Source organism: Puma concolor, chromosome C2 (assembly GCF_028749965.1).
Source record: "Puma concolor isolate L17-30 chromosome C2, mPumCon1.1.hap2, whole genome shotgun sequence".
NCBI classification, from domain to species: domain Eukaryota; kingdom Metazoa; phylum Chordata; class Mammalia; order Carnivora; family Felidae; genus Puma; species Puma concolor.
This window is the reverse complement of record NC_141675.1, coordinates 107,104,109-107,119,875: the sequence shown is the minus strand read 5'-3', so window position 1 is coordinate 107,119,875 and position 15,767 is coordinate 107,104,109. Positions and strand designations below refer to the sequence as shown.

At 34.3% G+C, this 15,767-nt stretch overlaps 1 protein-coding gene across 7 annotated transcripts in view; it reads right to left on the bottom strand.

Moving 5' to 3' along the window:
- The window catches only part of CBLB (Cbl proto-oncogene B), a 214,958-nt gene that overhangs the window by 74,529 nt on the left and 124,662 nt on the right, over nt 1-15,767 (bottom strand). For all 7 annotated transcript variants that reach the window (XM_086675534.1, XM_086675533.1, XM_086675536.1 and 4 more), the window contains exons 8-10: nt 13,907-13,994; nt 10,995-11,126; nt 279-482 (exon numbers count right to left, since the gene is read on the bottom strand). In XM_086675534.1, the coding sequence (XP_086531660.1) occupies nt 279-482; nt 10,995-11,126; nt 13,907-13,994 (424 nt within the window). The remainder of the gene's footprint in view (nt 1-278; nt 483-10,994; nt 11,127-13,906; nt 13,995-15,767) is intronic.

Sequence of the window (15,767 nt, the reverse complement as noted above, 5' to 3'; positions counted from 1 at the left end):
CTTTTGCCCATCTTAGACGATCTTGGATTCTATATGTAAGCTCTCACCATCTCTCATTTTGAAGTTTAAAAGCAGCGAAAGAACTTTGAGTAGACTCTAGTTCTTTGTGTATGATTTCATCAGCCTATCAACATTACCGAGGTCTTCACCTTTCTTTTGATTCTTCCATGTTTCTTTCCCAAGCCCCCAAACACTCAGACATAGCCCATTAGGGACAGCATCATTCCTTTTTCATGTCCACACATGACTCCGATTAAACCTGCGTTTTATAATTTTACCTTTCGAACATTTGCCAACCGATTCATCATCAAGGACTCCTCTCGGTCATCATCATCATCCAGGTCCAGCATCGGCACTCCAAAGGGGTCAATGATGCTACAGCACCTGGAACCTTCGTCCCTTGGATCAAAGGGGTCGACGATGATGGGCTCTGTTCCTTTTATTTCACAGCGACAGAAGGGGCAGCCCTGGCCATCTGACTCCTGAACAAACAAAAAATGTAATTGGTTTTTGTTCAAATACAACAGTACTGAGAGGGGCCAATGTTCTCCAGCTATAAAAAGAAGTTGCATACAAGAGGTTTTAGGGTAGGCAGTGAGAGTGAAGGAAGATCTGTCTTGAAGAAGTTAACAGAGTAGAACACCAACAAAATGTGATAAACATTCAGTATGTCAAATTTTCAAAGAAAGATTTATCTAAAAAAAAAAAAAAACTCTGATTTGCCTAAGAAAAGGAGCCTAACTATTTTTCTGAATGTTCTTTTACAATTGTAATGTTTCAAAACTTCAGGGTCCTGTAGGAAAATGGAAATTGAATCATATCCCTCTTTACCAAAAGGCACCAGCTAATTAAACATTCTACAAAAAGGACATTTTGATAAAAATTCATTATAAACAAAGTAGCAGTATCAATTAAAACAAGCCATTCAGCCATTCTGGAAAAGTTCCTATGCATGTAACTATGGATAAATATTTCCATTTAATTGCCTAGGTTTTTAAAAGTCTTGATTTATAATTGGTGGGAAAAAATAAAAGTAAATTTACATCCAGAAACCATCATCTGTCCTGAGAGCCTGTCACTCTGACCCAGCTCATTTGGGATATAATGCCATGTGAAATATTAAATTCTACCTCTCATCTTGCTTTCAAATTAGATACTGCAAAAAGATCTGTGCTAATACTTTTGGGCCAGAAACTCATTTATTGGTAATTATTGAAGGTTTTGTTCAAAGTCTCCCAATTCCGGAATTCACAATTGGCAGGGAAATAGGAGAAGACTGTGTTCTCGCCCTGCATATGATGCTGTCTTCTAGAAATAGATGGTGTCTGATACTCACCATCGTTTTTTGTTTCTGCATTTTACCCTGATTTTAGTAGTGTGTTATTTAAAAAATAGTAAAAAGCAGGGGCGTCTGGGTGGCTCAGTTGGTTAAGCATCTGACTCTTGATTTCTGCTCAGGTCACGATCTCACGGTTTGTGAGATGGAGCTCCATGTCGTGATCTGGACTGACAGAGTGGAGCCTGCTTGGGATTCTCTCCCTCTCTCTCTGCCCGTCTCCCCTCCTCTCAATAATAAATAAGTAAGCTTTAAAAAAATAGAAGAAATCATAAAATCATTTAAAGGCAGAAATGAGATGAATCAGCACCTTTTTAGAGATGAGACAGGGATGCAAAGAGAACTAACATCTTTAAAGAAACCATTTAGTACTTAAGACTGTCCCACCCACTTGTTATGGTCGGAAACTGGTGATCTACATCCCCTCCGGTGACACTCTGATCAGTAGTGGAGTGATACTTTTGCTTCTCCTCTCACTGGACAATTGCTGATCTGTCACTCAGGCAGATCATGTGCTGGATGGGTTATTCTTTTCCAAATATCACTCAGATTAACAAACTGAACATCTCTCTTTGCCACACCAATTGTTAAAAAAGAAAAACAAACATTCTTTGCATAGGTCAATGAAAAGAAAGCAGAGCATTTCCTTATTCATTTACTGTTAGATAATTTGGGAAAGAAACTTGGAATGGTAAAGTAGTTGAACTAAGGTGCTGTGGAGAAATACAGGCATGCCGATACAAAATCCTTTGATGTTTATTGCTGCATATGCTTAAGCTGGTGCGCTTCAAGGCAACTTAAATATTTTGCTCCATCATTCTACAACAGATGATAAATCTACGCCTTAATTATTTTATATTACATTAACATTTCCTAACACAGGAATAAATACTTAAGGAAAGCTAAACCTTTCTCCTGTCTTTTGTTAACAGGAACATTAAACGTAAGTGCATATTCAATATGTTGTCATCTAGATAAAATCCCCTTATCAGAAAAGTCAAAAGGGATCCATATTCTGTGACTGTAATGGAATTTTCTAACAGATCTATGTAAGATAATTTCAAAAAGATAGTCTAATATATAAGGGCAAGATAGGAAAGATGTTCCTTGTTTGTCTTTAGTGCACGAAGGATAGAAAGTAGGACTCTGGGCCCTAAGTAGACACATCTTTTGTTCATATGTTAAAAAATATATATATAGAAAATCTGAAACATATACAGAAGTAGAGAGAAAAGGGTAATATGTTTGTATACACCTACCACTCCACTCTAACAACTATCAGTTTATGTCCAATCTTGTTCCATCTGTACCTTCCACTTACTCACTTGGATTATTCTGAAGCATATCCTATACATTACATAAATTCATCTATAATGTTTTAGTGTGTATCTAAAAACAGAAAAATTTATTAATACTTAACTAAAGTATAATTACCATAACTAAAAATCAGTACCCTTGATGTAAATATTAAAGTCATTATTTTTTAGTACAGTGCCCACAATGTTTATGCCACAGCACTCAGCTACAAAAGCTTCTCTTAGAAATTTCAATGTCACTTCGCACATTGCTTTGGGAAGGATGACTTGGAGCTCCCAACAGAGGGTAACTGAAAAGAGGGGTTCGGAAAGAGAGCAGGGGGAGGTAATAACAGCATCTTGGTGGTACCAAGAGAAAGATTAGGAATAGCTAGCTCTTCAATACCTGAATTTAGATTTCCTCCATCTCTGCTATCTGGAAGTTTAATACTATACAAATTACTGACGTATGTTAGAGTAGCTGTTTTGTGAGTACACATCACAAAAAATATTTTCTGTTTAGCTTTATCTTTGTAGAGGGTTCACATTACTCACTGAATGAAAAACAAAAAAAAATCCCCCCCAAAACCCAGCTGCAATGTACATCCACTTTGATTTGCAGACATAGATCACAATGAACGTGTCTCCTTAATGATATTTACTCTAATATGACTTCACCCATCACTCTTTCTCTGTAAACTAAATACTGCCATATGCAAATTAGGTCTAACTATAAATTCTCAAATGCCACTTTGATACTCTGCCTTAGTTTCTGTCATATGGTTGATTGAATACACATGAAGAATGTCTTCGATAGACATATAACTCATCAGGATTGTGCCTCAATAATTAAAATAATGTTTCTGTCAACATATACTTAATGCAAGATCAAGGAACATATGTTAATAAAGAAAACCAATAAATAATTCCTTTTCTAGTCCTCAACATATTCACATTCTGAGAATGTTAAGAGGAAGCATTTGGGACTCCATCCATTCTAATGGACTCAGATTTTACTTCACAAAAGACATTGGTGAATCTAGGCTCTTCTGGTTTTAACTTGTGAGGCCCATGAAAACACCAAGTCAGAAAGAAAGCACAGACATTCTGAATCAGGACACTTGAATTGGAACCCTACACCCACCAATTACAGCTGTGTGATCCTGGGTAAGCTATTCATCTTATTCTGTAGGGTGTAATGAGGGAATGTACAATTTAAGGGATATCTCAAAAATAAATTAATTCAAATCTTTCAAAGTGCTATGCAAATACTGGCAGAATTACTATAAAGATAATTTCAAAAGCAAATTAGTATAGTAAGATAACTGAGGAAACATGTCTTAACATCTGAAAAAATTCACACAACCACAAGAATTCCCACCTTATGAAATGAATGCAATTTTTAAACTACTTTTAAACCACAGAATCACCAATGTTCATAAATTAAGAATAATCAGAAATATGAGACAGTTTCCTAAATGATACTATCAGGTACTACATTAGGAACAATACTAAGATTCCAGGCACTGTTGAAAACACTATACACGTATTAATTCATTTAACGCTATGAAGTAGGTACAATTATCATCCTCATTTTACCAATAAAAAAATGAGAGTTTATATAATTTGATGGAGGTCACATAGCTAAGCATCTGTGTGCAGGAAATTACATTCAGGTGGCCTGTTATATGAATCGAATCATTTCATCACTACACTACCACTATCCTACACTGCAGCATCAGGGTGTAGTTCCTTAAGATCAGATTCATACCCTAGGTTAAGATGAAGTTTAAAAGTAGCTGCCTACTATTGATCATTCAAAAATGAAAAAAAAACCCTATTGTTCAAATTACAAAACTACTTTAATCAATAAATATTCTATTCACTCGAATTGAAAGGTTTCAGCTTTTAATGAAGATGAAAAACTTGTCCTAGTAATTATAGGATTCCTTGGGATATATTTTTACATAGTAAGAGCTTTTAAAATAGTTGTTGCTAGAACCCAATTTAAAATGTTAATTCATGAAGTTTATGCGTTTGCATTCTGAGGATGCTTTATTTAAGGGAGTCAACTTTTGAAGCACCTATTAAAGGCCTTTGTTAGATCCAACTGAAAATGTTTCCCAGGTGCCAATACCTGCTATTGTCCAGGCACAGCACGATACAGTCAGACCCCATTTAATACAGTCACTGGGGGCGCCTGGGTGGCGCAGTCGGTTAAGCGTCCGACTTCAGCCAGGTCACGATCTCGCGGTCCGTGAGTTCGAGCCCCGCGTCGGGCTCTGGGCTGATGGCTTGGAGCCTGTTTCCGATTCTGTGTCTCCCTCTCTCTCTGCCCCTCCCCTGTTCATGCTCTGTCTCTCTCTGTCCCAAGAATAAATAAAAAAAAAAGTTGAAAAAAAAAAATACAGTCACTGGACTCAAGCATTTGCTCTACCAAATTTTATTTTCTCCTCCTTTTCATTCCTACTGTCATCACTGTAGTTCATGAAATAATTGTAACATCTTTTAATGACTCTAGTAGCCCCTACATCACTCCCACAGTGAAACAGGAGCTCCAACACTTTATCACTTTTATACAAAAAGACACAACATGTAATCAAGGGGAGAAATACCAATTTACAACATTCTTATAGGCAAATATAATTTTATTATTTGTAGTACTAAGGTTACAAAATTACACTGAGGCTAGAAATGTGAAGGTTGGTTGCTTTTGAGGGAAGATACAGAAAAAGATTATTTCTTTGTGCCTTAAATGTGACCATGTGAGCTGGCTTCTCTCCTCTCTTAGATAACTACACATTTTTTGCCCCACAATGCTCTCTAAATATGGGACATTCATAAATCTCTTTAATCATATTCCATATTAAAATCAGGGCTTACTGATTTTCATCTAATGACTCTATGAAATATTATTTTGAACATTCTAATATCTTTCCTTTAAATTATTTGGAAAAAGTACAGAAGTAATAATCACAGGAAAAAGTTAATTTTACTTTTAATTGAATTAAAGTCCTTGGCAGTAATTCAAAACAAGGCTGCATATCCAACTGATATATATGTATCCATTTTTATTTTGAATTTTTTAAAATGTTTATTTCTGAGACAGAGCATGAGTAGGGGAGGGGCAGAGAGAGAGGGAGACACAGAATCCGAAGAGGGGCAGAGAGAGAGGGAGACACAGAATCCAAGGTAGGCTCCAGGCTCTGAGCTGTCAGCACAGAGCCTGACGCGGGGCTCGAACTCACAAAACGCAAGAGCATGACCTGAGCCAAAGTCAGTCGCTCAACCGACTGAGCCACCCAAGTGCCCCTACCCATTTTTATTTTGAAGATTTGAAGAATATAGTTTGGAATTTGTGCCATTCACAAGCTCAGAAGACATTTTCTAGATTCCTGGAGCAAAAAAACAACAAAACAAAACAAAACAAAACAAACCAGTATGAAAAGAGCCCCTTACTTTACACCTCATGTAGTAAGCCTGCACCATCACTGCTGCTCAATCTGCTGCTACAAAAAGGAAGATATGGAGGAGTTCTGGATGAAGAAGAAAAATGTTTTGTTAATATCTATGGAACAGCAAGGAAGTGAAAGAAAACTCTGCAGGTTTTATTGCCAAAGACAGAACAGAAACGCCGCACCCAGAGAGAGATTGCTTCAAAGATTGCCTCTAGAGAGTTGATTATCCAACTTATTTAGTATTCTGTGCAAACTCTGCCTTGCTTATTCAATTTATTAAATAACACAGATGTTTCAGAAGGAGAAAGAAGTATCTGACACCTCTTCAGAGGCATGACTAATGGGCCATTATGACAAAAATTAAAGGGTAACCACTTGCAGCCTGTAACAACTAAGTGACACCGCTACTGTGCATTTCTTAGGGTTTCCATTAATTACATAAAATTTAAGTTTGCAGTGAATTCAATTAAACCAAAAGTAGGGCATCAAATGGAAGGAAAAGTTGGTGAAGAATGACTTGCTGAAAATGCATACTGGCTGGACACATAATGTTTTATGGTCAGGGTTTAATATTTCTTTCCTATTGGACTCTGATTTATCAGAGCTTCTTGGCAGACATGCAACCTTTAAAATCCTTTTCCTAGCAGCATGCCCAACCAAAAGAGTAGAAAGTAACAAAAGATGTCTCAAATCCATAATTAAATTTGAAAGATAACAGGATGCTCATTTCAAGTAATTATTATTAATACCATGCCTCTGTATAAAACTTTCAGATTTACTTGTAACTTCTTGAGGGTCAGGCCTGAGTCTAAGTATTCTTCCTAGCTCACAGATTCGTACAGAACCAGGACAGAGCAGATGCCCAGGAATGTTTCCTAAATAAAAAGATAAGTAAACGGACTTGAGAAGTTGGAGAATGATGGATGAAACAAGCTATGTATGCTTCTCTCAAGTAAAGTAACAAACGAGCCTATGCATAAGTGAGTTGGAAAACAACCTTTTCTCTACAGAAAAAAGAAACAAGCATATACAACAAAAACTCTGGCTTTAAAGTCAGGAAATATGGACTATAGCTCTGTACCAGTTTGAATCTGGAAAACACTGAAAAAGAGAGACATGAATACTGTACTCTTATCCAGACTTCATACTCATACATTTCCCACTGCATCTACAAGTTTAGATACAATGCCTGACATTATACTGCAGAACTACAGAAATGTTCAATAACTGTTCTTAGTTCTCTATTCACCATCAATTAGGTTAAATCCTGTGAGCAGTGATTGAGGCCATAAGGTGGGCTTTTTAGCAGATCTATAGTTTATCAACTGCATTTTAACTGGAATAACTTTGTAACAATTTGATTTTTATTAAGTAATGGGCATTTTACAGTAACATATTTAAATGATTGTCAAAAATTGCTATTCATATTATATGAAAATAGGCAGATGTGTTGGTTGGCAGGAAGTACTACTTTGTGAAATCTATATGCAGAGGTAGAAATATTCAGGTTATCCCAAAGTGGAAATGTTCAAAAGTTGACATTTCCTTTGACCACTAAGATCCCACTGAGACATAAAGACTATGGTATATCACTTTGGAATTCTTAAAACCTGGCCCAAGAACAATATTCTTCAGTGTAGAGAAAACGTGAATCAGGGGTCACCATGTGTGTTTTTTTGGTTTAAAAAAGTAATAAAGAGGAACTCAGTTTCACTGCCTCTAGGTTAGTGCCAGCATTATTGCAAGCAATAAACGTAAAATAATGTGGCTTAAAAATAAGTGGACAAAATCAAAATGTGAAAAGTTGAAGGGAATCATCCAGCAGCTACTGAATAGAACAAATCTGAGAATTAAAATTCTTAGAATTCATTCTCAGATCTTGAGCATAATAAAAGGTCTTTGAAAAAAATCATAGTTTTCAGAAGAGAAATGAACAGAACTAAGACATCTGATCTACAATATCAACAATTTATCTAATTTATCTATTTAACATGTTTTCAATGTAATCTTAGTCTTCTCTCCACACTATTTACCATATAGTCCATAAATATTTACTGAGTAACAATACTAGAAGAGAGGGATTCTAAACTAGGTTCTAGAAGAGAAATAGGTAAATATATAATGTTTACAATACAAATACAATGAGGTAAGAGTTTACAGGGACATACATAAATTTTTTTTAATTACAAGAATATTTATTAATTACAAAGTATTTTGTGTGGGAAGAATTAAAAATAATGCTGAAATAATGCTTTTGAACATTTTTCATTAACCTATATGCAAATTTCTATGACCAGATTAAAATAACATTATTTGCTAATAAAAGTGTGATATAATCTGATTATTTCAACTTTCTGAGTACTTTTGCATTTGTCATTTTTTTTTTTTTGTTTAGTTCACTTACTAAACTACTACTGCACTTTATAATGACCTTCTGCTAAAATTTTACTCAAAGACTGTTTCCAGTGCTTGGCAATTTATTCAGTTCCTCAATTTCTAAAAGTAAAATTGAGAACTACTTCAGAGTAAAAAAAAAAAAAAAAAAAAAAGTAAATGTTAACAATTTACAAATATGACTGGGCACATCTTAATTAAGGCCATTAGACCAGTATTAGAAATCATGAAGTGAATCAAGGCACTGAGGAGCTGTACCATTTGGAGAATACACAGTAATATACAGAAACGTGTGGTGATATAAGGGACAAAGGATTAATAACACAGTCATGGCGACAGGGAAACGTTCCTGTGTCTTTTGCACATAACATACCTGTTGCAAATAGTTCACAAACTTACTAAATAGAATGTATACTATTGTCCCTGAAATTTTTAACATAAACTTCTTTCAAGATGTATACAAAAATTAAAATAAATAAAATCTGTTTGTTTTATATTCAGTCATACTGTTTTACTTACTCTGGGCTTCGAGGTAAACAGCTATTTTGTATTATGCTTTAAACAATCTTTACTAATCAAAGGTTTCTTCCAAACTAATGGGAGCTTCTGACTTTTAACCCACTTAACTTCCAAATACCAGGTAGGTAGCAAGTTAAAGGCGCCAAGTCCTGCCATATGTAAATATGTGTATGCTCCCAGACTAAGGCCCCGAGAGTAGAGGCCAAAACCAAGCATAGGTCCACAGAGTACTGGGATTTTGTACCAGCCTAAAATTCTGGTTTTCTTTAGGAAGAAATACAAAGTTTTAGTTTCTTTGTACCCATGAAAACCATACAACCACCCTGAAGGCATAAGTCAATACAAAGTCACAATCCAACTATGACAAATATAATTGGCCTCTACTAACCCTGAGACACCGAATGGGTTATCAGGTAAAGCAAATCATCATAACAGACACAGTCCTATCTGTCAGGCTCTGACTCAATATCTCTGTATTATTTTCTACTGATTGATGTGAAATACACTTGCAAACATAGTTCTCTCTTCTACCAGCATAACTTGTTGAAAGTCATTTATAAAAAGACATTGTTACGTCTGCAGAAAAATTATTAACATAACTTACATAGCAATCAAGTGCCTACACACTGAGAATGAGTTTGCTGATGCCACACTGAGCATCCCTCTTCCTCCACCTTCTCCCTGTACTATACAAAATTCACCAACATCATGAAGGGATAAAGGGAAATTAGGGAGAGTATATCAAGGAAAACCTAAGTAAAATACAAACCTATGCACACTGAAAGAGAGAAGTGTAGGGATGTTGAACAATTTTTACTGAGGTGGCAAAAATGTCTGGGAGTTCAGAAATGGCATTGAAAAAGTAAATCAAATTTAACTCACTTTCTAGTTCTTCCTCTTTTGCTTCTTCCATCTTTCAAACCTCCCCCAAGGAAGAAGGCGTTCCTTTTCATAAGATTGTGAAAACCATTATATGTTATTACCAAGTAATGAGCTCAATAGCACCAGCGCTCCTGGGCCTGCATTCTCCCGGCCTGAGCCTCTAAGGCTACCCCTCTTCCACAGGCAATGCCAAGGCTATGGGTTAGACAGAAGATCAAGCCTGACAGGGCTCAGGAATGGGGTAGGGATGTCGATTATATACTCAATAGCAAAATTTCTAAGAAGGTTTGAAAATTGAATTACTTGCTTTCTTAACCCCATCAACAATATTGACTTTGATACTATGTTACACAGCAGTGAAAAAATGACTTGATCAAAATCTTCTGTGAATCCTTCAAATATTCAAAACTGGAAATCTGTCCAGACTCATTTTCAATCCACAACCTCTGTTACAGATAAAGAAACAGAAGAAAGCCCATGGGGAAACTAGTTAGTCTCTGGGTCTTATTCTAAAACATCAAACCAATTGGTATTTACTGAATATCTGCATAAGAGGTAACTTGGATTCTGCTTCGGTAAACTGGAAAATGTTATGCCTGCTTCTGTGAGAACTGTAAGTATTCGGGAGACTTTCCCCATCAGATTTTCCCATTCGTAGCCACTGACATACATGACATAGGAGCCACATCTCCTCCTAGGAAAAGGGCCTGCTGAAACATCAACATAAGATTTATCTCCTAGGATTTACTTTGCTTCAGAAAGTGACCTACTATAAATAGAATCTGACCCACCATAAATCACATCAATATGATTAGTTGGAAATACTGATGTGACATTCTGAAATCAGTGGTGTCACAGAGTTACAAACTACTCATGACTAAATCCTAAAATTAAATTGTACATGCAAAAGAAACAATATAAAACACAGCCAGCAAGAAAAATGAAATTATATAAGACAGAAAATCAAACACATAAGATTTTTCAAATTACTCCAAGAAAGCACTTATCAGATCATTTGCTGAATGATTAAGATGAAGAAAACTGAAAAGAGAAATAGCAACAGAGAATATAAGGAAGACATGAGTGTTGCTCATTAAATCTTGATTATACCTGCCATGCTGTAAGGCAAGAGGTGCACATCAAATGCCCACAAGGCTCAATCTTGACATCTTTGTCGTTCTCAGCACAAATTTTACAAAGCTGAAAAGTGGAGCCCATTTCACAATATAATTCATATTGTTCCTGGAATTTGGGGGGGGGGAAAAGGCAAAGTTAATGTATTTCTGACATGAACTGGTACTACTGAATTTTCTCAAATACAATGACTTACAGTAAATGCCTCACACTTGATCCTGTCAGGAATGTTACTACTGAAGACATGTTTTAAATTGGTAATCACAATTTGGTCGACAAAATCATTTTTTAAAACATTTGAGCTTATATCAGCAATTTTATAAGCTTTTGTAATACTTCAGACTACTTAATGTTTTGTACTGTTCCTTTAGGAAGGGATTTGCGTTAATAGTGACTCAAAAGACAAAACTTACGGTTTTAAAAGAAAATATAAATAGCTTTAGTTTCTTTGTAAATGCCACATTCTCACCTAAATTCACTTCAAAATTGCAAATACATATATATAATATATATAATGTATATATATAATATGTATATATAATATATATATAATGTATATATATATATAATGTGTATATATATATATATTATTCTAACTGAACATTAAATTCTGGAACAGAAGAAAAGCAGCATTTGCCAAGCCCTTCCTGCATGCTACATACTTTGGTACACATTTATTATGTCATATAATCTCCAAAGCATAATAAGACACATTGAATTAAAAAAAAAATCTGAGGCTCAATAAGTTTAAATTATTTTCCTCAAATTCTATATTAAATTTCTAACTCTAAATTGCATACTGTTTTCCCAATCTAGCACCATCAGGAAAACTAATCACTTCAGCAACCAAAAATTGTTTTATGAAACATCTATTCTCTTGATTAACTAGTTTTGAACATTTTGGCATAGTAAAATTCTTGGTGTCTAAATATTGAAAAGCTCTAGGTCACAAAGAAGACACAAATGTATCAGTAAGTATAAAGAAAATATGAAAACAAAAGGTGTTAAAAGGGATACAAAGAAAAGTAATTAAAATTCATTTAAAAAAGGCAGTGTTTTAGTCAATAAGTGTCTATTAGGAACCTGGCCCTGGGCAGGATAAATAAATGACAATATTTAGCCTGTAGCATACTAAAAGATCTTATCATCCTGGTGAGAAAAATACATATACATCTACATACAAAGATACACACACATGGATGCATGCACATTCATATATAAGTTGTGTCTACCATGAAGTATGTATGTTTGTATAATTTTTACAGAAATAAAAAAGATGACAATGGATCAAGATAAAAACTAAATAAATATGAAAGCAATTAAAATTAAATTATAAGTTGGGGTGTCTGACTTTTGATCGCGGGTTGTGAATCCAAGCCCTATATTTGATGTAGGTAGAGGTTACTTAAACAAAACTTTTAAAATATATAAATAAATAAATTTTAAGTCCCTGAAGTCTCTAAAGTAATAGGTAAGTATTTAAATTGTTATGACACCCAAAGGACCACTTTATAATTATTTAAAAAATTACAATAAGCTAAAATCACAGATGCAGAACTCAATGCAACCTAAGGGGTAACTTATTCAAATATTTATGAATATTTTAATGGGATGATACTACTCCTGAATATATATAGTTTTAAACAGTGGCTTTAAAAAGTGGAACTATTTTTGCAAGTGTGCTTTCACATACATGTGTTAGAACATATAGAATCATTTACCTAATCAAAATAATGTCAATTATATATTAAATTTCAAAAACTGCCCATCAACTGTACATATGTCAACAAATGTGTTTCACATAATAATACCAAGACCATTGGGACTAAATCTAGACAATTAGAAAATAAAAAATTATCTCTTGTCTTCCCAAAATCTTTAATTTCTGATTTTTATTATTATACAAAGCACAAAATATCTAAATTATAAAGTATTTTAAAACTAGATTAACATAAAATACTCATTTTCTCTCTTCAATCTTCTTCCTAATTCCCTAAAACTTCTTACTTCCTCAGTTAAGTAATGTTACCAGTTTGGTAGTTTTTAATTTTTATTTTTAAAAAGATATGTTCATATGTTCATATATGGTAATTTCTTTCTTTCCAGAAATTGAACTTATGTAATGTTACTTTACAAATGAAATGTTATATAATTGAACTTTACAGTAATGGAACTTTTTTTATATAATAAAGATGCCGAAGTTCCCATGTGAGTATAAAGAGCTACCTTCCTCTTGGTAATGACTTCAATATAATGCAGTATGAATATACTATGCTTTACTTAACCTATGATTAAATAGCTTGGTATTTATAATTTTTCATTTTTAGGAAAATTGCTAAAGTGAAAATGCCGATGTACAGATGTTTCTGTGTATATGTGAGTGGTATATACAGAATCAAGAGTCAAAAATGGTTTTGTTTAGATTTTGATTAATTACTGAATATCACCCTCAAGAAAGGCTTTATAACCAAGCTACACTCCCATTCAATTTATGGGGTCGCCAACAATGGATTTATAAGAATATAATTAAGACCTTCAATAAACTTCAATTACACACTTGACTCTAAAAGCTAATGCATATTATTATTCCAATCTTCTTTGGAGTTTTCTCAATCTGTAACTCTCTCCTCATATGTATCTGCCTATCTATGGGTTTATCTATGTCTCTGCATAAATGCCAATATTATATTGGAAGTAAGAATATTAACAGCAGACATTTTTATCCAAAAAATGGAGAAAGTATCTTTTTCAAATACTCTTAGAATTCCTGTAAGTATCTTTTAAATGAAATGCCGGTACAAAATTTTAGCTACAGTAAAAGAGGATGCTTTTTATTTCAAAAATATTAGATACATAATTATAAATGCATTACCAGAAACTGTCCTTACCTGGGTAACTTTTATATGATCATGGGGTGTAGGTTCACACAATCCAGTTAAATCAGGATTATAGCTCCTCCCATCAGGATAAAGATAGCTAGATTATAAACAGAAACTTTATTATAAATACACAAGTTTTAATTGCATTTAAGATGATTTAATCAGATTCTTCTATATTCAAACCCACATGTTGAAGTTTCCTTTTTATGTAACTTATATCAAGAAGCTTTGTTATTGTTTGCATAATATTACAAGTTACTTTTAGAACATTTAAAATCATTTTCATATCAGATTTCATATCTAGTTCATATCAGAACTAGAAATCATTTTCATATCAGAAATACAGGATGAACATGGACTCAGCCACTAAGCAACCATTTTCAGTTAAATACTTTTTACTGTATGTCTTTTAGGTAAGTTAAAAATTTATTTTTTCTGGTCACTCATGGTCTATTCCAAAATACTCGGAATGTACACCTATTTGCAACGATTGTGTCTTTTCATGTGAACTGCATCGTTTTACACCATGCTTAGTAACTTGAGGGAAAAATGGAATTAAAACCCACAGGTTTCCTACAAGAGTTATGCAAATACTGCTTTGATATTCCTGTTTTTCCAGTTTCTCATCCTCTGTGTTTCCATTTAAATTATTACACACATACAAGTCTACAGCCACACACCAACACACTCACATGTACACACACACATCTAAAGATATTACAAAATGCTACAATTATGTTTCATTTACTTCAAGCTACAAACACAGAATCACTTATAACTATGAGGCTCCATTATTAATTTTATTTATTTATTTTTTCAGAAAGAGCATGTGTGCACCCAGGGGAGGGGCAGAGAAACAGGGAGAAAGAGAATCCCAAGCAGGCTCTACACTGTCAGTACAGAGCCCGACCTGGGGCTCGATCCCATGAACCATGAGATCATGACCTGAGCCAAATTCCAGTCAGACACTTAACCCAGTGAGTCACCCAGGTGCCCCGAGGTTCTACTATTACAGAGGATTAAAATTAGAACTAAAAATTGTAGTAATTATGCCATCTTTTTGTGCTATAAGTCTTCATTCATTCATTCAAAAATGAAATTGTGTTGGTAAATATCTATTAAAAAATGGTAACATTACTGCTGGATTATGCTGACTGATTAAGGTATAGTTAATTTTGTTTAAGAGCTATTCTAACTAGCTGCAATGAAAAATTAAGAATGTAATATACCATGGTCAATATTTTTTTTTTTTTTTAATTTTTTTTTTCAACGGTTTTTATTTATTTTTGGGACAGAGAGAGACAGAGCATGAACGGGGGAGGAGCAGAGAGAGAGGGAGACACAGAATCAGAAACAGGCTCCAGGCTCTGAGCCATCAGCCCAGAGCCTGACGCGGGGCTCGAACTCACGGACCGCGAGATCGTGACCTGGCTGAAGTCGGACGCTTAACCGACTGCGCCACCCAGGCGCCCCACCATGGTCAATATTTTAAGGAGCAAAACTATACTAAATCTTTTCTGTGAAGTAACAAAAAGTATTTATCCTTAGTCTATAAATATGTTCATAAGTGTTAAAATTCACCCAGGAAAACCAGAAAAATAATTGAACTTAGATGACAGATAATTCTCATACAGTAAGGAACAGATCAGTGAGATATTTTTTTTTTTTTTTTTTACAATTTAGAGAAAGGAGTTGACTACATTTGTAATGACATATTTAGAGTGTTATCACAGGGGTGGATTAAAATTCTACAATTATTAAATGAAGAGCACTAAGCAAAAGTTGGTAAGTAGCTTTCTTTTTATATCCTAAAATGGGGCCAGATTTAACAATTATGACATAACATTTTGCTTATCATCATCACACTTTA